The sequence below is a fragment of the Xiphophorus hellerii genome, chromosome 3, assembly GCF_003331165.1.
Source record: "Xiphophorus hellerii strain 12219 chromosome 3, Xiphophorus_hellerii-4.1, whole genome shotgun sequence".
NCBI classification, from domain to species: domain Eukaryota; kingdom Metazoa; phylum Chordata; class Actinopteri; order Cyprinodontiformes; family Poeciliidae; genus Xiphophorus; species Xiphophorus hellerii.
Genome location: NC_045674.1, coordinates 16,482,875 through 16,505,217, shown reverse-complemented (window position 1 = coordinate 16,505,217; position 22,343 = coordinate 16,482,875). Strand labels below are relative to the sequence as shown.

General features: G+C 39.0%; 1 protein-coding gene across 5 annotated transcripts; it reads left to right on the top strand.

Moving 5' to 3' along the window:
• The first annotated feature begins 606 nt into the window (after nt 1-606).
• On the top strand, nt 607-21,363 carry esrp1 (epithelial splicing regulatory protein 1). Of its 5 annotated transcripts, none has more exons than XM_032559204.1 (16): nt 608-952; nt 1,347-1,508; nt 1,634-1,750; nt 2,055-2,166; nt 3,730-3,873; nt 4,983-5,037; nt 5,134-5,244; nt 5,331-5,463; nt 5,581-5,623; nt 7,157-7,476; nt 8,877-9,101; nt 11,118-11,358; nt 13,386-13,587; nt 15,618-15,759; nt 16,659-16,748; nt 18,972-21,363. In XM_032559204.1, the coding sequence occupies exons 1-16, from the start codon at nt 821-823 to the stop codon at nt 19,104-19,106; spliced, it is 2,364 nt and encodes a 787-aa protein (XP_032415095.1). In that variant the 5' UTR covers nt 608-820; the 3' UTR covers nt 19,107-21,363. The 5 variants fall into 5 exon arrangements, with proteins under 5 accessions (XP_032415098.1, XP_032415095.1, XP_032415094.1 ...); XM_032559203.1 differs by having other exon boundaries at nt 11,118-11,370; XM_032559206.1 differs by having other exon boundaries at nt 11,118-11,370; nt 16,659-16,781; nt 18,972-19,030.
• The last annotated feature ends 980 nt before the right edge of the window (nt 21,364-22,343 follow it).

The window sequence follows — 22,343 nt, the reverse complement described above, 5'->3', positions numbered from 1 at the left end:
TGACCTTTTTATTCCGTAGTAGTGTATTTTGATATTAATTTGTTGTGGCTTTTATGCCGTTTCTGTTTCTGCTTTTTCTCTCTCTGTCGATGTTTCACAGATAAAATACATTTACATGTAAATGCTTTGTTGTTGAAATTCTCTGATATTGTTATTATAAAATAGAAATAACTGTCTTTTTGTGATTTCTTTTTCAGAAGTGATACGAAGAATTTTTGCTGTTGCTACTGATAATAATAATAATAATAATAATAATAATAATAATAATAATAATAATAATAATAATAATAATAATAATAATAATAAGAAGAAGAAGAAGAAGAAGAAGAATAATACAATTATTGTTGCTGTTGCTGCTGTTGTTATCAATAGTACGTCTGCTTACCTTCTTATTATTATCATTAGTATTATAATTATATAAAAAGCCAATTTTTCCCTTTAGGCCGCTGAACTCGAGGGCTGGATAATATTGTAGAGAATGACAGGAACAAATTTCAGCCCTCCACTCTCTGCCACGTCCTAATCTCTCCTGCACCTGAAAGTAGGCGGGGACACCAGGTATGCAGTCACGTGGTCAGACAGGTAAGAATCGCTACAAAAGCGTTGAACGTTCAGCCATTACTCCGCGATGGTGACTGCGGCAGGTTCAAGGAGGGATCAAACTTTCTGGATTTACCAAGCTCACCTTTGCGCTCAGGTGTCACAGTAAAAGTCATTTCTATTCCTCCTTCGTGTTCCAGCCTCATATCACCCTCCGTGCTGTCCTTCGGTTCAGTGTAGTATCACCGTAGGTTTTTATTTTAGGGTCGTGTTCGTTCAGATGACGGCGCAGGTAGACTACCTGGTGGTGGTTTTCACCGCCACATCTGGAGCGAGCGGAGAGCTGCTGGGTTCTGACGAGAAGGACCTGGTCCAGTTGGTTTGGCAGCTGGTCAATGTGAACACCAAAACGGTAAAAACGCCTTCTTACTCTTTAGCTCTGGATGTGGTTCAAGCAGGAAATCCAGTGAATAGAATGGACAGGGAAACTATAAACTAAAACTACACCATGTTAAGAGTTGGAACGACTCTTTAACAAAATGTCTGTTTTGTTCTTTTCTTTAATTATCTGTTTGATTTGAATCCAAAGAAGCAGAGATACTTTTGTGGTAACATGTAAGGATGTTAAACATCTATTATGCTAAATGTCACAAACTAACCGGCTCTTGCTCATGAGAGTTATAATATCTACGTTATGAAGTGATAAAAGGTCACAGTCATTTGGATGTGCGCTATTATTCCATACCGTATAGGTTCCTGGGTAAGCTACTGTTTCAGGACTGACTTGTTTTCTGTCTTTGAACCAGTTGGGCAGGGTGAATGAGATCCTCATTAGGCCTGACCTCTCAGACTCCACAGAGGAAAAATCAGACGAAGATGTAGTGGTTGAGTGTAAGGAGGAGGATGAGTCTTCCTCCAGGGCAGACTGCATGTACACTGCGGCAAGTCTTGACAGCGGTTTAAATATGGTAATGATGTCCTTTGAGTCTTCAACGTCAACTGTCTTCTGGCCTGAAATCTTGGTGATAATCAAGTTTTCTTCCAGTAAGCGTCTTGTGCTTTTTTTTCCTCTTTTCTCTATTTTGTATTTTAGTTCAATCTGCAGCTGACAAACGAGGTGAACAGTGCGGGCGCGGGCACGTCGTTGTGTTTGTGTACAGACGGGCAGCTCCATATCCGTCAAGTGATTCACCCAGAGGCCGCCAGCAAGGTGAGCGAACTGGGTTGGGCTGAACGCCTCCCTGCTGCAGGAACCTCCAGCTTTGCTCTCAGCCGAATTACTCTGAACCTGTCCGATGACACACGCCCCTTGAACATACCGTGCTACACCTGTGCACAGACAGAGAGGCTGAATGCATTCTCCCACAACTGTTACACAGAAAAGAGTAGCAAAGAAGGCGGTGTGTGCCGTGCTGGCTTGAGCAAACATGAATGTGATGAATGTAATAAAACAGCAGCTGCTAATGGGCTTCTTGTTCACATCCTTTTCTCTGAATGTTCTCCCCTCTTACTAGAACATCCCGGTCCCAGACTGTTTCTACTCTTTCTTTGACTTGCGGAAAGAGTTCAAGAGCCACTTCGCCACCTCTGACCTCAAGGCTTTGAATGCACACGTCATGGCAGAGTGTATCCTTTGTTGACATGTTGGTACTGTTTAATATGGAGTCATAAAAATGTCTGGTGTGATTGATTTTATATCACACCTAAATGCTTTAAAACAAAAAACAAATGTTAACAGCAAAGATCACAAGAGCAAGATTTCGTATATGTAGGGAAAAAACCATCCGAACCACTGTGACTCTATGTGAAAATATAAATTATAAATCCTACATCACATGTGTCCGATCACATTTTTACGCTTCGTTTCTTGGCCACTCCCAGACCTGACGACTGCTGAGGTTGTAGAATCAAGAAAGCAGCGAAGCATGACCTGTCTGACGGCATAAAGTGGGTCAAAAGGTCTCACAAAGCTAACCGTCAGGCCCTGATCTAAAGAGTGTCAAAACCGGAAGAGAAACACAGTTAAAATCGTACAGCATTGAGAGAGTTACAACATCTCTAAGGCTTCAGTGAACATCAATACTTCAGTGAACATCAATAGGAGCCGTTATCCACAAAGGGACAAAACACAGAACGGTGGCCAGAAGTGACTGGCCGACAAAACTGCCTCATAAGTCCTACAGTTTTCCAGGAGATCACAAAAAATCTAAATAAAAGCGATACACTTCAGGTCTCAGATACATCTATTAGGATCAGTTGTTAATGATTCAATAATAAGAATGAGACTAAAACCAAGACCAAAACTACCGCTGATTATAACTAAGACAAAGACTTGTATCACATTTGGCAAAAATAATCCTTAAGATCCCCAAGACATTTGAAAAAATATTCTGATGAGACGACAGTGGAACCTTTTTTTCGGAGGTTTGAGTCTTGTGTAAAGTTAACGCAGCGTTTCAGAAAGTACAGATTGGAGTAAACAATTAAAAACAAAATGAACGTTTTGGCGTGATGTAGTTACATTCTGATGTGACTGAGATGCTGCAGCTTGACCTCAAAGAGGATATAAAGGCACAAACCGTCTCCAATTTAAGTGATTTAAAAAATATTTCAGCAACTACAAGTGGGCTAAAGTTCGTTCACAAAAACATAAAGCATATTGCCAGTTTTCATTGCATGGTATTATTTTTCCACATAAGTTAATAATAACAAGTGTTTTGTTTCTTTTCCTAAGGGAATTCAGCATTTGAAAACTGCATTTCATATTTCCTCAGGTTCTTTTTCCATATTAACATCTGTTTGATCTGGAAATAACAAAGTTCCAGGTGAAATCTGTAAGGGTGCAAATAATTTTCACTGCACTTTAAGTGTGTTTTTGGTTTCTTCGTTCTGGTTTAATCTGGTGTGAACATCTTACACTCAGCAATAACTCTTTACAGGTTTAAAGCTAGGGTGTTGGCTGCAGAGTAAGAAGTTTTGAAATGCAAATAAGGAAAGAATGGAGCACTTTGCTAAGCCCTAAGAGAAAGAGTGTGTGTTTAGCCAGTAGGGCTAACCTCACACACCCAGTGATACAGAAAACCTGACGTCAGTGTTTTAAGTCACCCATCCAGACGTGCTTCTTCCCATTTTTCATTAAACACACCTGTCTGTCTAGATAAGTACTTTCCTTAACTGGATCATCTTCAGCTCTTAGCCTACCTGTCGATGTGTCCTCCATGTGGGATCCCTCGGCCAATCAGGATCCTCTGTCTGTTCTGCCTGCAGAAGTAGCCGTGCAGCAGGTCCGGCTTATGACCAGCATTATTCTCTCTTTGCTCTCTGAGCCATACTGTGAGTATCTCACACATGAGGCTAAAAGAAAACTGTACGAGCCAACGAGACAGATTTGCTATTACTGTAGTAGGAGAAGAGAACGACAGCTGCTAATTATGGTATCGAGTTACTTCAACTTTGGTGGATTTTATGTGATAGACGAACACAAAGTAGCACATACTTGTAACGTAGCAATACATGGTACATAATGCCTTTTTCAGAATCCACCCAGAAGAATTACAAAAATAACACATGAATATAGTTTGCTCTAAAGCTATAGAGCAAACTATATTCTGTAGATGTTTAAGGTCGTAGTTCTTCTATCAAGTCTGAAGTCTTCTGCAGCCTCTAACACGTTTCCTCTGTATTTAGCTCCATCTATCTTCCCAACAGCTTTGTCCAGATTCCCTGTCGCTTCTGAAGAAAATAATTTCCACACCACAATGCTGCCACCACCACATGTCACATGTGACGTGTCCAGCATGATATACACTTTGGGTTTTCCTCCCCACTTTATGTTTTGCATGTACTCTATTGAGTTAAACTTTGGTCTCATCTGACCAGGGTGCCTTCGCCTACATGTTTACTGTGTTTGTGCAAAACTGCAGCATATTTTCTCAAAAGCTGCTTTTTTCCTGTTGCTGTTCTTCCATAAAGGTCAGATTTGTTGTAATGATGGATTGACCAGAGCTTTGCGGATAATATTATATAACATTATCCACTTTAAATTGTCTCCCTGACCTTTCTTATGTGTTCCCTGATCTTCATTATGTTTTTTCACTAATGTGCTCTGGCAAACCTCTGAGGCCTTCATTGAACATCTGCATGAGATCAAAGTACAAAACCCAAGGACTCTATTTATTAATTATTTGAAGAATTTGAATTGGTTAATCTAATTCATAAAATCCAATTAAGTGAATTCAAGTTTTTAACACGACATAATGTGGAAAAACTCACTTTTGTGAGGGTCTGTATCCTCAAAATGTCCAATCCATGTTTAAGTGTAAAAAACAAAATAAAATATTGAAGTGGGTGATTTTAAAATAGAAAGCAAGAAAAGCACAAGCTGCGCCATCTTAAACTATTATACTGACTGTGTTTGATCATCCTTTGCTTTTTCATTCCAGGTCACAGTTTTTCCAACCCAGAGAGAGTAAATGAGAGATTTGAAAGTGGCACTTGGTAAGTGAATTATTTTTTGCTTATACTCTTTCTAACATTAAAATCAACCCAGGCTGTTTCCTACCAGACTGTATTTGTATGTATGCGTGTCTGCAGCAGTAAGATGGAGAAAGTGTGCGACAACACGGTGATCAGAGCCAGAGGGTTGCCATGGCAGTCTTCTGACCAGGACATCGCTCGGTTCTTTAAAGGCCTCAACATTGCCAAGTATGTTGAAGTGGAAATGGAGTGCAGTCGTGCGAGCTTTTATTTAGGATGATCTTTCACTGTATGGTCAATGTTGTATTTTACAGAGGAGGGGCCGCTCTGTGTCTCAACGCTCAGGGGAGGAGGAATGGAGAAGCACTTGTTCGTTTTGTCAGTGAAGAGCACAGAGACTTAGCCTTGCAGAGGCACAAGCACCACATGGGCAACAGATACATTGAGGTAACGGGTCTGGAGGCACCGCTTGAAAACCCCTTATTCTGTCATGATACACCGATTTTACACTTTCATCTGAAGCCACAAGCACTAAACAGACAACATGTTCGTTTTCAACAACAGGTTTACAAAGCAACGGGAGAAGACTTTCTGAAGATAGCAGGAGGTGAGAAGGAATCATGAATTCATATCATGTATATTTTCTCATTTCTCAGAAGGATTATATGCATCAAGAACAAAAAGCGCCACAAGTGAATAAATACATAATTTCCTAAATCAATATTTATGGACAGGATAGTTGAAAACACAAACATTTCTTAAATACATGTAGTTATAGCAATTTAAAAGTTTGAGTACCTCATGATAAATAAAAATAAATGTCCAAATTATTGTATAAAATAAAAATGTCCTATTTGCTGAAATTATATGTTATTATTTTAGTATTTATTTAGTTATTGGGAATGTATCTTTTTTTGTATTTACACATTTTTTCAAATGCTGACACATCCCTTTTATTTATTTAACATATTTAATAGTGTGTAATTAAAACTATTGCATACATAAATTTGTATTTGATAAATTACTTTTTTGTAGTATAGTGGCACTTTTAACCCTTGATGCTGAAGAAACATGAAATAATTTAATCTATTGAGAGAAAAAAATTATAAATGCATTTTAGTGAGTAAAGTACATATTTTAAGGAATAATTTAATATGTTCACCATGCACATGTTTCCAGTTTGATTAATTTGGTATCTTCCACTGACCAAACAGTTTTCCATGCATAATATTTTTCATGCAGATCAATTAGAAACGGATGAGAATGAGCTTCATGTATTAACAAAAGGTCTTTTTTTGAGTAATAACTTCACCTTTGTTTTTTTGTGTTTTGTTGGGCACCATTTTGGAATATCTGTCTGCTTCTTTAATCATTACAGCAACAAAATAAACTTTAATTGTGACAGCAACACAATCAATCTTATTCATTTTTGTTTTAGTTTTTGGTTCTTCATTTCATTTCTCCAAAGGGGAAAGAATATTAGTGAAAAAAATGCACCATTTGTTTGCTATATTTAAATAGGAAATTGCATTCCTGCATTTTTCTGTTCACGTTGTAATAAAAGGCTGGTTTAGTTGAAGTCCTGAGGACATTTGATGGTGCTGCTGCTCCTGCAGATTCCTGAATGTAATAGTTGTCATAACTCAAATTTTTGAAAAACATAAAGGTGAAATTATGCCCACATTTTAAAATGTCATGCACTTTGGTAAACTGTAGCCCACTAATTAACATTTCCATTAGGTGTGTTTTGTTCCAATTATTTTAGAGAAAACTTATAATTTGCAGATTGAATTGTCAGCTATGACTCAACTGTGGCATTTGGTTATTAATGTTAATAACATCTTTTACAAGAGCTGCAGAATGAACCTCACAATAACATGCTAGGAGAAATTTTGAATGATGAAGACGATAAAGTCAAGTTTAACTCGCTCCTGGTGTGACTTCCACAAAAACGCATTTTAATTCCCGACCTCGTGCTATTTCTGTGCTTCTTGTCTTTCGCTTTTTCTCTCAGCACTTTTTCCTGTCCAGCAACTGATGAATATAAGCTACAAAACCTTTAGGAAATATTCACACTGCAGTCCATAAAGGAGAACATAATGTGTTGTGAGTTTGGCTAAATCTTCTTGTGTCCCATCAGGTACCTCAAACGAGGTGGCAATGTTCCTGTCCCGTGAGGACCAGATCATAGTGAGGATGCGAGGACTCCCCTTCAACGCCACGCACGACGACGTTCTCAGATTTTTCTCACCAGAGGACGGCTCTAAAGAGACGTGTCCCATCAGCGGAGGGAAGGACGGCATCCTCTTCGTCCGCTACCCGGACGGACGACCGACGGGAGACGCTTTTGTGTTATTTGCCTGCGAGGAGCACGCTCAGTCCGCTCTGAGGAAACACAAGGAGCTCCTGGGGAAGAGATACATTGAGCTGTTCAAAAGCACGGCAGCGGAGGTGCAGCAGGTATGTCAGGGTGTGACGTGGTTTTGATTCTCCTAGCAGTTTAAACAGAGTGGCGGGTCTGGTTGCCTCGTGGTGTCAGTGGAAGGTTTGAGGAAAATAGAGGAAAAATAAGATGTATCATGCATATTAGACTTGTATCGTCCAATGTATTGTTAAAGGTGCAGAATATAACTTTTATAAAAGTTATTATTTTTGCATATTTGTTAAAACTGTCACCAGGTTGTGAGACTGATAATCTATGAAAAGATTGATCTCCTCCCTGAGCTGCTACTGCTGTGTTAGGAAATGCACCCCACCAAAACCAATCAGTCAAGAGGTGTGTCTTAGCGCTGCCAATCAACCTCATGTACTTGCTGCTCAATGAATAGAATAGAATAGAATAGAATAGAATAGAATAGAATAGAATAGAATAGAATAGAAGTACTTTATTCATCCCAGCAGGGAAATTAAATGTAATGGTGGCGAAGAAACGGCTTACCGTTACAGGAAAACTGTCATCAGTGGCCATGCTAACTAGAGTGAGCATTCATAACAGGATATGCTAGCTACAGTGTAGCTTAGAGCTACAGAGGTGGGGATGAGCAGCACCACATGGAGCGGTGATTGGCAACACTAAAACCCTACTGGGGAAAGTCAGAGGAGCTCATTTTTTCACAGATTATCTGTCTCAAAACATAATGCCATGACATAGTGACAGTTTCAACAAGTATATAGAAATATATTTTTTCTAAAAGTTATATACTGCAGCATTAAAGCTACTAATTGGATGATCAGGAAGAGGCTAGGATAATAATGAGTAGAAAACAATTGAAGGTTTATTATTTGTTCTTTTATTTCTTACCTTTTGGGGTTTTTTCAGTTTTAAATTGTGTTTATGCTTGTGGCTATCAGGTATTGTAGCAATGTAAGGGTGTAGCTTTAACAAAGCCTTACACCTGCATCCTACCTGTGTGTTTGCAAACAAACTTCTTCCTTTTCTGCATCCTGCACTCCCTCACTCTGTCTATTGAGGTTCTAATGTTCAATTTCCTATCTCTCATGACTGGTGCACCTACTGCCCATAACTATATATCTATGCAGAGGCCTTTCCTCTTGTATACGAGCCTGTGGGGCCTTTATCTGTCTTCTCCAGAAATGCAAACATGCTGGTGTCCTGTTGGCTGCAGGCCAGCTCCTGTTTGACAACGCGACATATTTAAACACAGCATTGCGTCGGCTTTCTTTGCCTCCTTAGTTCTGCCATGTAGGTGTTTCATTGTTGGGTTTAAACTAATAACAGCAGATCTGAGTTATCATTTGACTGTTTTATCTAAAAAGCATCTCAGGCAAACAAGGAAATCCTAATCCAGAATGAGTACTTCAAGTTGAGTATCTCATGTCAAACCTTGTGTGCATTTCAGGTGTTGAACCGGTACTCCTCCGCCCCGCTGATCCCTGTTGCCCCAGCCCCCCTGGTGTCAGTGCTGCCCGCGGTTTCTCTCCTGCCTCCTCCTGGCGGTGTGAGGGACTGCCTCAGGCTGAGGGGACTACCGTACACGGCGAGCATTGAGGATATCCTCTCCTTCCTGGGCGAGTTTACACAAGATGTCAGACAACATGGTGTGCACATGGTGCTCAACCAGCAGGTACATGCAGCAACCATCTTGACACACCCTGCGCTCACATATTTTCTTGCACAAATTTCCAAAATTATACATTCAACATAAACTTTATTATCACTGCGTCACTGTTTCTTTGAGAGGACGGTTTGTTTCTGTCTTTCAAATGTGCTTGTCTCTCCAAATAATAAGCAATTACGTAGAATATGTAGTAGTAAAAGATTCATATAAAACACAATAACAAATTTGAACTGCAAGGTGTTTCAAAAGTGCAAACCATCCTTATTGGGACATGCAAATGTTCTTCCCAGCACACTTCTCTTGTATCTCTCAAAGGCCAATTTAATGCTTCATTTTGCATTTTAGAGCATCAATTTTAAGAAATAATTGGTAGCAATGAAGGTAAATAAAATGTGATAACCATTGTCTAAGATGAAGTTTTGCATTAATGTGATCCCCTCGTGTTCAGCCTGTACTAATCTGTACTAATAAACAAAAATATGTTAAATTTCAAGCTAGTATGACTGCTGTGGAAATCCATGGAGTCAACTTGGACACAAAGTTTCAAAACTTCTCTTAAAATATCCAAATAGTCCATATTTTCCATTCCACTAGATCAGACATTTTTCTGACTGAACAGTTGTTTTTCTCCATCGTTTCATTCACCTACCATCAAAATGTAGTTGAGTTTTGAAAAAGTGAAGAACTTGAAGATGAATGTGAAGTTTCACATTAATTTAATAAATATGTCTTGAAAATATGAGCTTCATAAAAACTGATGGGTTCTTTTAAGTTCAGATTTATGCTTTCATTCAAAAGCCATGCCCACTTAGATCATTCATCATCATTTTTGAGGCGTTGTCTGATTGCCTGAGGCTGCAGGTGATGTGAAAATACTCTCAGTTTTTGCAAAAATAATCCCCTCAACACTGTTGGTTCTTGCTGCTGTAGATCGGGTTCCAGATCATGTTTGTAGTCTGGGACATAAATTTAATCTGCTACAACATCTCAGATTAGCCACACTACCCTTAACTTTAGTGTAAGTAGTGTTCCCAGTTTTAGAAATTATTTGTCTTTTTTATGTTTGTTTTCATCTCTAGGTAAGAGATGTACATTTATCGGCCGTTCAGTTGTAAGGCTACACTGAGATTTTACTTTACTGAATTTTTGTAGAACGCAGCAAAACTATAATTAACAGTATTGGGTTTTCTGGATCCTGTGTGATCCAGTCCAATGAGTTGATTAATATAAAGCTTATGAAATTGTAACTTATGTTTCAGAATCTTCTGTGCCTCTACAGGCTCGAACCCATAAAGATTAAAATGAAATGAATTAAAAAGGGCTTTTTTTTTAAGTGGGCGTAAATGTAAGTAAATTAACAGGATTTTGTGGATCATTCAGTGAATCTGAAGTTTGTGTGCCACTGTACTGAATAGTGCATGTGTGGTGTGATCTAGAGCAGTGTTTCCCAGCCCTGGTCCTCAAGGCACACATGTTCTGTCCTACATGTTTTAGAGGTTTCCCTTCTTCAATGTGCCTGATTCAACTGATTGCAGTTCAACACACGCCTGTTATTCAGTCACCAATTGAAATCAGCTGGACTGAAGCAAGGAAATACCTAAAACATGCAGGGCAGTGTGCCTTGAGGACCAGGGTTGGGAAACACTGATCTAGAGTGTGTAATTCACAATGTTCAGCTGCATCTGGGACATGTATGTTACTGCTGCTCTGTATCTTTGATACTTTGATACAACAGCCTAGCTGGGAATGAATTTTAAAGTCACTCTGAGTGGCCTCCAGTGGGCAAATAATTATTAGCCAAATTATTTGGAAAATCACTTTCAGTTTCAAGTTTCTGGCATGCCGAGGTGAGTGAGCGATCAACAGTGCAGACAGAAAAGTGACGTGGAAGACCAAGTGCTGTTGTTATCAGATCATTTCTGTGATTTCTGTGCCTCTGCTGGGACTAATCAATGAAGTATCAAATGTCTCTTTGATGCGACACATTTCCTGACACATTTCCTCTCTCCGCTGTGTTTGCAGGGCCGTCCGTCGGGCGACTGCTTCATCCAGATGACCTCAGCAGAGCGGGCGCTGCAGGCCTCGCAGCGGCTCCACAAACACGTGATGTCCAGCCAGCGCGGCGCGAACAGCCGCTACGTGGAAGTGTTTCCCTGCAGCACTGACGAGATGGGCTTGGTGCTGATGGGAGGCTCGCTCTCACACACGCACACACACGCACACACCCGGAGCAGGAGTGGGACAGGGCTCAGCCCGCCGCCATGTAAGTCCAGACGTAAGTGCTGCTGGGAGCTGGGGGTGCTTCGGGTCTGCAGGGTAGGTGAGCTCCTGCCGGGGTGGCAGAGTTGCTGGTTTTTCCTCCAATCTAGATCTGTGGGAGGATGTGGGAAGGATTCATACTCTGAGTGTGTGTGTGTGTGCGTGTATCAACGTGAGACTGAGTCTTCTTGTTTTAATTTAGTATGATCACTACACCCATTTGCATGTAATGATGATACTGTTTTTAATACATTCCTTCACTTTTCACTCTGATTGGATACTGTAGTGTAATTTTCCATCGGCATGTTTGTTACTCGTTTCTGATTCCTTTACTTTACCACTGCTGAACTGATTCACAAAGATCTGAAAGGCTCCGAAAAGTGTAAGCAAAGCAGTTCCTCAAAAAGCTCAGAATACGGCAACGCGGCTTACAGTTTTCTGATCCCGTCAGATCGGTAGTGGTGGTCCTGGGATTTAGCCTCAGCAGACAAGCATACGTTAGGTGTGTGTGTGCGCCTCCTGTGCTTGTCCAATCAGGATCTGTGCGAGGGGTGGGCAGAGCTGCTGCGTAGATGTGCTTTGGTCTCAGTGTCTGTTCACAATTAAAACTGGTTTGACAGCTGATGAATATCTGATTTATGGTGCAAATGATTATGTCAGTAGAAGCAATATTACATGCTTTAGTTGGAATGAGTTCAGCTTATTTTGATATGCATTTTTTGTAGATAATTTCTATAAATAAGAAAATATTTACTATAATTATATTACATACATTACACAGAGTGATATATTCAAAATATTTTTATGTTCATTTTGATTATTGTTGTTTTTAGCTAGCGATAATACTTTTTTTTCAAAAATTGTTAATATTACATAAAAAAATATATAAGGCCAAAGTAATCATATTTCCACATGGAGGATAAGCCACAAAAATATCATTTCTAAGTAAGCTGGCTGTAGACAGAGCGATGGGGGAAAAAAAGCATATAAATGGAAAGTTAAGTGGAAGAAAAAAGTCTGGTAGATTAAGGTCCCATAAGAAACAGGGCTAACTAAAGCTTTTTGAGGTTTATAAAGCAAAGCCCACTCAAAATTCTGGGCGAGATTTACAAGACATGGACTGCACCAGAGTCGTTTCCCACACTACGAACCCAACTGTCCCTGACAACTATAAACATGTCTCACCTGGGTTAAAGAGAAGAAGAACTGTTGCACAGGAGTCCATTATCATCTTTTGAGATGACCGTTTTCATTTTATATAAAAATAGAGTTCACAGAGTCTGAAAGCGGAGTGGAGAGGTAGAAAATCCATGTAGCAGGAGGACAGATCTGGTTTAATGACCAGTGATCTCTGTGCTGGACTGACCAACAAACTGGCCTGACCTAAACCCCGCAGCAGCAGCAGAGGCTGATTTTCTCTACACCACGCTGCATTGAGTCAGTGTTTTATGCAAACGGAGTATTTTCATTAGTCTCTTGCAATATTCTTACTTTGTTGGATTTTTGTTGTAAAGCATAATATTACTAATTTACTCAAACATACAGTTGAAACACACCAATCGTGGAAGCAATATGTTATAAAAGAGTTTTACTTTTTAAAATAAATTACTGAAGCAATTTAACCTCTTTATTTTACTCTAAAATATTGGGATATGTAAATCTAAAATAGCTTTTTAAGACGTACTAATTTAAATGGCTTCTTGCTGCTGGGATTGTTCAGTTTTGTTATCATGTATATTAGTCCATGAGGAATTGGGAAAAGAGCAAAAGAGTCTGATTTCTAATCAGTCAGATCAATCATAATCTAATTAAAAAGATTTTTTGAAGGTTTAAACTGTGATTTCTTTAAATCTTTTACATTACACAGAAAAATGCATGCATCACATGCACAATAAAGACATCAGTGGTTATTGCATGAGCTCCTCTCTCAACATCAAACAATTACCTCACTTCACCACCACGACTCCCCTTTCCTCCAGGTTTGACGGATTTTATATTTCTGTTTCTGTCCTTGTTCCTCCATTATTTTAGGTTTATCTCCTCCATCGTACTCTTTCACTCCAGTTCAACAAATCCTCCCCACGGACGCTGCTGCAGCTGCAGCTGCAGCCGCTGCTGCCATTTACCCTCCTATGGGGCAGATGTTGCTGGCACCTCACCCCCTGCACCCCGGACATCCTTACTACCCCGCATCAGCTCAACTGTACATGAACTACAGTGCTTACTACCCCAGGTAAAAAAACCCTAAACAATTAGAGGTTAAAAATAAACAAAAACATTGTTAAATCTTGGAAACAATTGTTTGTGGTCATAATTTTCAGCCATATTCCTTCAAAATGTGTGTATGTATATGAACAGAAGATATTTTTTTGACATTGTAAGCTGCTGCTGAGTTCATGAACATTTTAGGCAAACATAAACCTTGGCTTCAGCCTATTCCTTTTTTTGGTAAATTATGGGCTTCTAAATGTGTTTTCTTTTCTGTGTGTAATGTTGATAATTTACCAAACTAAAGTGAAACTGAACTGAAAATGCTGTCAAATTTAAAGCTTTATGAAATAAATAGGGCGCCCCATTAAATATTTAGTTATTTAAGAAAATATTCACATATTGATGTGAATCTTTTTTTATTTATCTCTTGAAAAAGTGATTTAAAAATTAAACCTTAATTTACTCATTAACAAAAATTATCAACAAAAATGTGTTTTCTGCCTGAGGCAAAAGTTCTTCTTGTCCCTATCCAGCAGACTTTGAGGAAAGTTTGCTTCACTCTGTGCGGTACCAAAACATTTTTATGTTATCTATCTCTCTAGTGAACACTGGTCCAGACATTTTTGTCTTTTTCAAGATTCTCAAACTTCATTCTGGCCCTCATGTTGTTCTTAGAGAGCAATGGTTTCGTTTTTTCACATCTCTAAGGAAAGCTAAACTTGTTCAGTCTGTTTTTGATTGCCTGTTTGGGGTTCATGTAGGATCTTGCTTTTACTCATGATGTTCACTCTTACTTCAGTAGTCAGGAGTGCAGAAAGCTACATATCTGAGGTTCATATGGGGCATTTCTACATCAGTATGCTGAGTGTTAAAGAAACATATTATTTTGCACATTTTTGTACTCCCATTTGACTCAACTGCTTTTAAAAACAGCCCAAGAACTTAAAAAAAACATCGAGCTGTTCTTGGGCAATAAGTTAATGTTTTTTGGTGTCTGGAAAAAGAACCATTTCAAAAACCTCCCAATTGATAAGTCGCATTTCACAGCAACTACGCCGTTACCTAGTAACCCCCGTGGAGCTCTTCCCATCACCTAATAACCGAAGAGGAGCTCCAGGACGTTTGGTCAACTGGTTTTACCGCTTTGTGCGCTGTACAATGGCTGCTGGAGTGTTTTGTTGTTGATTTACTGTCTAGAGTAAATCAACTGCATCCTAGTTGATTATACAAGAGGCCCTACTTCTGCTTTTCAAAGTTGTGTGGTATAATTGCGCATTATTTTCTTGTTGGGGTATAATTGTTGAGTTTATACCCCAAAAACTCATTTTAAATCCAAGTGAGCTGCCAGCAGCAGAACTGACCAGACTAAAATCTAATTATTTTTTCAAAAATTACAATGAATATGTATATCCCAGAAAGAGATATAAGCGGTCCTTTGATAATTTCATGAAAATTTGACTGAAAATGTATCTTTTTCAGTTTTTTATGGGTTTGTATTACTTAAGCCATTCACTTTTGTTAGCATTGTTATTAAATGTAGACGTGTTGGAAAAGCATCTATTTTTTCCACATGATTGCATGGGATAAACTATCACTGCACATCACCTGGTCACAGTTAATTTGGAGGACAGATGAAGCTAAATGCAGAGCGATCACGTATTAGAGACTTTAGACTGGAGCGGCGCTCACATTGTTAGATCTGCTCTAGTCACCAGAAATAAAAGACGTTAATTGCAGAGAAATGTGAACGTTTAGTCTGGGGTTGAAATGCTTCTTGTCAAGGAGAAAGACTGGGACAAGGGTGGTTAATAACTGCAGACCGTGTTATTACGGAGCTTGGTAAACATGAAGTGACCTCTGTTTCTGCCTGGACGGTCATTATGAAGGCACTTAAAGACAACACCCAGAGTCCCTCCCAGTTTTATGCTTTTCTTCCCGCTGCTTAGTTAGTGTGTGTTTTAGTTTCTGAGAATAAGCCAGTTTTTTTTTTTTTCTTTTTCATTTGGAACCTCGACGTGAAATAAGATTAATTTCACTTTTTTATTTTCCCAGTCCTCCTGGCTCGCCTACAACTCTGGGTTTCTTCCCGGCCCATTCCTCCATGTCTTCCCCCGGAGGGTTGGTGCGGATGCCTGGCCTGCCCTACAATGGCAGCGGCGTTAAAGAGCTCATCAACGCTGTGCAGGGATATCAGGTAAGAACCAGCTCTCTGCATTCACATTGCACATTTATATATATATATATATACTGTATATATATATATATATATATATATACTGTAGATATATATAATCTCTACCTTCAGTGTTCACACACCTCTCTGTAAGCAGCAAGTGTTTTATTCAAATCTTCTGGTATTATGGGTGTGGACTGTTAGGCATCCAGTGCGGTTGCCTAGAGGCTATCAAACTAGTTTATCCTGTCTCCTCTCCCTGCTCTGTCACACATGCACTGCTGCTTGCTTTGACTTGAACTGGAGTGACTCAAGTTGTTGTTTAAATCAGGAGCGGAGTCAGGAAACTTGGGGAAAAGATATAAGAAAAATTATTTTGTCATTTAGAGCAGGGGTGCTGCAAAGGTAGAGTGGGTAAACTGCATGATGTTAAAAAAAAAATCTGAATATCATCCATCCCGTCACTTGATTGACATACAGATCAGCTGGTAATGTTTCCTTTAGTTGTTTCCCCAACAGCAATTATAATAAAGAAGAAGTAGAGATTTTTCTGATGCTTAAGTCGCCGTGCATCTGAAAACGATGGCGCAAAGTTCATCAAAATTGGCTGGACAGCGAGTTACGTCCAATTTTTAGCCCCACTTTTTAACTCTTAATCGTAAGAAAGGGAATAAAAATGATTGGGCGATAAAACTTATCACTTTCATATGGAAAGAAACATACAAAGATTTCACAATATACTTATGAGTTAATAAATGTTTTAACTTTTTGTAGCAGGTTTATCAGTTTGACTTAGTATCACTGTTTGCATCCCTGATTTAGAGTTTAAACCAAACATTTTTCCTGCTTAATTTTAGACCCTTGTTGAGTTTAATGGCTAAATGTGTCTATGTTATACCCCTCCTTCCATCACGACGCAGTATGCTCCAGAGGATGCTCTCATCCACGCTCATGGGGCCGTGCACGCTCACGACCCGGCTAGGACGTTGCTTACGCAGCCCAAAGAATGGGTGTGTATTTAAGGTGTCTGAGGCAGGTGGCAGGTAAGGATTGGCTGAGGGCTTAGTTAGGGGGGATTACTTTAGACTCAGCTTTTAGAGATGGCTTGACTTTTCACTAAGGGTTTCTGGGCTCAATATGACAACGCTGGAGGATTAAAGGAGATTTCTTGGATTTTATTTCACCTTTTTGGATCGTTTTAATTTTTCCTCTTTGTTTAATATTGAGTGGTGTGTTGCTGTCCTACTGAATGTTTTTTACTCAGTGCAGGGATAGTAAAACGAGAGAACTGACTGTTCACTTACACCCCCCTCTCAACCCTGGAACATGAAGCCTTATGCAACAAAACCAAAGCCGTCGACGGATGAAATGTGTTTGTCTGGAGAAAAGCTTGTTATTATCTCATCTCATTTTAAATCTGCTACAGTTTCACACAGAGGAGTTCAAACAAATATTTCTCAACCAATATGCTGTGTGTTGGGTGTTGTGAATCAGCACTGAGTGAATGGTTGAGTCAGGAGCTTTTAGCAGCTCAGCTGTGATTCACACCTACAGTCTAATTAGAAACACATTGGAAGCCTTAGAACAAAAATCTGACCTCTCAGTGGGAAATAATAGCGCGCTGAGCTATTAGCATAATGATGGCGCATTTTCAAGCGGAAATGACTCACGTCGGAGCTCCAGGAGGGCTTGTTGGAGGAATCTGAGCTTTTTTACGTTATAAGAAGAGTCAGCCCAAGATCGAGGGGGCTGTTAGGGTATTTAACACTGGAGAATTGCCCCGTAGAAATGATGCGTGTCTTCCTGTAAGTGGCATGCGCAGAAGAACTTTAGTAATTATTTATTACATCCCACAAAATATGTTAATTTTATTATTGGAGACCAAAAAAACAATATATGCTAAGAATAATAACCTTCATGAAACACAGTGTACTTGGAGTGCACTTTAAAACAAACCTCAACATCAGTATTTATTTTTAAATATCCGAAATCCTGCCTTGACATTTCCTGTTTTTTCCACTTTATGCCGATGTTTATGATTTTTACTTAGTTATGAGGCAAACTGCTGCTGCGCAAGTTACTCAACAAGCTGTTGCTAGGAAACCACAAGTTACTCGACAAGCTGTTGCTAGGTAACCAAAGTGTCAGTTGGTTGATGCCACCAGTCTGGTTTAGCTGGCTGTGAGAGCTTGAGCTGCTAAAGCCTTTTCTCTGCCTACATCTCCCAGAATGCTATGTAGTTCTGGATCAGAGTTCAGTTAATATTGTATATATTGGATATTCTATCAGAATATTTTATCTGTTGATACTGATCATGTGTCTATCCCAGATTACCGTGTAAAATGGAGCCTCATCCCTCCACAAAGCGACACAGCTTTGGCCTAAAACCCTTTGAACAGACATAATCTGCATTTTATTTGCATGTATTGCAATAAAGATGCTCCACATCATTCTGGTCGCCATTTTGGCATAAAGCTGGATCTACTCTTGTTTTTCTGTGTTTTATGGTTCAGCCAAACAATTATATCAACGTTACATCACCAAATATATTTGGCTTAACTCTCACAAAAGCAACTTCAAGTTATTTAATAAACAAATGGCAGTGTATATGTTGTGGACACAAAGTTTATTTTTCTAACTTACTCATTGAGTCTGAATTCAATTCAGTACAAACTCTGATTTTAAATGGTCGTGTTTAAACGCAGCCAAGGAAAACCGCTTATTCAGATTCACTTTCAGGAATTATTAAAATAGGGAAATTATTTTATTTTTGTCCAACTATGACTGTCATGAAGATTTAAATGCACTAATTTTTGTTATTAAGTGTGATATTCAGGAAATATATTTCAGAGTAATGACAAACGGAGCCACAGATCTGAAGTTCTCACATCTTTGTAACAAACCTAAGCTGCCTTAAGCAGCCGCTTAGTTTGCTTATGACTTGGACTGGCTTTGATTTCAGTCAGTATAAACTGACATAAGTCTAATCTCCTGCACTTTAAAGTTTGACCTGCATATCAACGCCGAGGGTTTAATGAACAGTCAGTTGACGGTGTCGTAGCGCTCTAGGCTAATGGACGGCAGATGTGGCCTTCAGGCAGTTGAGGAGGTGGCGGGTTACATCTGGCTCTGGTGGAAGGGCTTCTTTTTGTACTTTTGTTACCTTTTTTTTTTCTCTAACTCTTATTTGTCTTTCTGTGTCCTGTTTTCTCCCCCTTCTGCCCTCCTTCCAGGGTCCTGTGGAGTCTGTTTCTCTGCTGAACAGCAGTCTCATGGGTCAGACCGGCGGAGGAGAAACTCCTCTTATGTCCCTTCCTCTCATCACAAAGCCCGGGGGCCACCAGTACCTGGATCTGACCCTACTGTAGCTCCGCACAAAAACAAAGTCATGTGTACGTGACAATGACTTGTTAGTTTGTGTTTTTTAAAAATAGTCTTTTAGAAATCTTATTTATATTATTAGGTTCAAAAATTAATGTATTTTATACCAAATTTACTGCAGCTTTAGCCAAAAATAGCATTTTTTATATATATATCTTGCACATTTTCTGTATGTTTAAAAGCTTTATAGAGACTTTTTTAAACCTGTTAAGTTACTGGAATCATTATACCTGCCAGACAAACTAGAGAAGTATAATCTAGTAGCAACTGAGCTCAATCTTTTCTCCAAGCTTTTCTGTGAAGAGTGAAAGTGACTGTGTGAAAGAGATGTCATTGTGAATATTATGCATGAAAATTGTGTTTATATGCATATGGAGACAAGTATGCAGTGATTGTATTGGAAGCTGTAGTGCATAAAGAAGTACTGTAGTAAAACTTAAGATGTTTACATAATGCTAAATACCAATGCACTGCTAACGAGTAGAAATGTAAAGAGAAATAAAGATGCAGTATCTTCTGATGGCAAACATTTGCTAAGGGTGGTTCAGATCCAGAAAACAACAAAAGTGGCAGATTAACGGTGGGATTTTCAGAGAACAGTTGAAATGAAGCTTGCAAAACAAAGTCAAACAAACCTGGATGGCTCTCTGGTTGCAGCATCCAGGAAATCTGCAAGTTTAATGCAAGACATGCAAATACAGATCCATCTCAATAAATATGAATATTATTTAAAAGGTCATTTTTATCAGCAGCTTGGTTCAAAACCTACACATTAGATGGATTCATTGTAAACATTTTTAAGTGTTTAAGGCTAATAAAAACACAAAATGTTTTTACAAAAAGCACAGAAATATTTTTATATTCTGCAGTTGATAGTTTTCCTTCAGTAACTGAGAGCCTCCACAAAGCGGATTAGCCACAAACGACTACTGCCAAACAAGAAGTCTTGTATCAAGGCTTCTTAATTTAAAGTTAAGTGGAAGAAAAAAGTGTGGTAAAAAGTGGTACACAACCAACAGAGCTAACTTTCTCCCTTTTTTGAAAATTATGAAGAAATTTTTTTAAAGAGATTTTGGTGGGATTCACAATTCATGGGAGAAACGCAGAAATATGCAGGATGCGGACAACAGCTGCCACATTCATTGTATTCAACCTGATCTGTCAGAAACATGTTACCTGGGAGGAAGAGAAAGGAGTAAGTTATTTTCCTCAAATGAAAGGTAAAGAAGCTGATTGTTCAGAGTGCTGCATCCATTCAAAATGAAAGAAAGCTTAGTGGAGGGAAAAACTGAGATGGACAAGCAAACGGAGTGGCATGTCTCTATTTAAAACGTTTTTATATTTGGTCTAAATTTTGGGTTCTCATTAAGCCATCATCAAAATGATCAGAAACACTTGGAAATATGAGTTTCACCGTTTGACTGAAGTCACTGAATTTAATTTCCATTGGCATTTTGTTTTATTGAGATGCACCTGTATTATTCTTACTCACTTCAACAGAGTTCAATCTTCTGGACACACATCCTAGCCTGTTTCTGGACACTGTAGTATCACTGTGGTTTATTTTGTTTCATGGACATCCGAACCTTTAATTTATGCAGAAATAATTCTGTCTTGTGAAAACTCAAACACCGGTGTCTTTATTAATGCTGGCGTTGTTTTGCCCACAACACATCCCCCTGTTGGGTATCTGGATCAACAATACTGTGAGTGTGTCTGACTCCAGCATCAGACTCACTTCACAGAAATGTAACGTCTTTCATTGTTTCTATTTTTGTAGGTTAATGCCAACGCTGCTTTAGCCTCTTGGTTTCTGCTCCTTCGACATTTGATTCTCTGTGCCTTAACCCCAAAGTTTGCTTTAATCCAGATTAACTGACTCAAACAAATTAATCTCAGGAGTTCAAGGAGGTCCCTGTTCAATTTCATTACCTGTTCTTATGATCCAACGTGTCCCGTCTTCTCTCCACCATCTGCAGTGACACTGTGGAATATGATTGAACAAATCCTGTTTCCTGTTATCTCTTTAAATCGTTTGTATATATTTTTTAGAAACTTTGCTAACCGAAGGACATGTTTGACATGTGTCTTATAAATTTTGTCATGTGTGCCATGCAGAATTAATGTTTAGAATCAATATTTTCTGTAAACATGTGTCCAAAAGCAGAAAGTCCTGCTTTAGACATGCTGAAAAAAACAAACAAAAAAAACCTGAACAATAAACATAACGTTGTGAATTTGCCAGCCTCCTTCTGCTTGATTTGAGCTGTTCTGTGTTTAAAGTGGAGGAGCACAAACACTCAGGTGGCGCCGTTCAGTGACAGAATGTGACTCAAGGCGAAACTGCGGGAACTCCCTCACACTGTCCTCAGTGATTATCTCTGAGTTTCCACACACACACACCCACGCACACACCCACACACACACACACACACATGCTTCAGCCAAAACAAAAGAAGGCCATTGTCACTTAGACGCACTGAACACATTGTAGTGAAAGGATGGTCTTTCTTCCTCTGGGTGGAAAGCTGGAGAATGGAGAGATCAGGAAGTGGGAAGAGAGAAGGAAGATGGAGGAAAACAAGATCTCAGACCCCCTCAGGGCAGATTTGGTATTGTGTAATTTAATCCCGGGTGCCCCACCCTGCCTGATCCCTTTAAAAAACACACACACACCCACCCACACACACCCCTACTCAGAGAACAGCACCACGTCTAAACTACCTTTACATTTTTATATCTGCAACAAACTTCAAACTATCTGCTTTTAAAATATCAACTTTCAACATTTTTATCAGCAGATAGTTGGACTGAGAAACGCGTAAACTACGAGACGCTAAGCAGAGCTCAGTTTTCACACAATGTAATTTACTTTTAGGTCAATTAAATTTTTTCAGTACTACTGTAGTTTAAGTCCTCCGTAAGGATTAATAGTTAATTTATGCTAATCTATTTCTAGTTTTTATTGACTATATGTGACTCAAGATTACCTTAATGATTGATTTTGATTTTGATGCACTGAATAAAAGTTGGTTTTCAAGAGCAATATGACCATATGTTTCTAATTACTTTTACAAAAGATCTTAAAGCCATTCTAACTTTATGGTGTATTCACAGACCTTTAACTTTTACAAACTTTGACACATTAAAACCACAAACTTCAATTAATTTAATTGGGATTTTATGTTACAGTGTTCCTTTGTACTCAGTGGCCTTTTAATTTG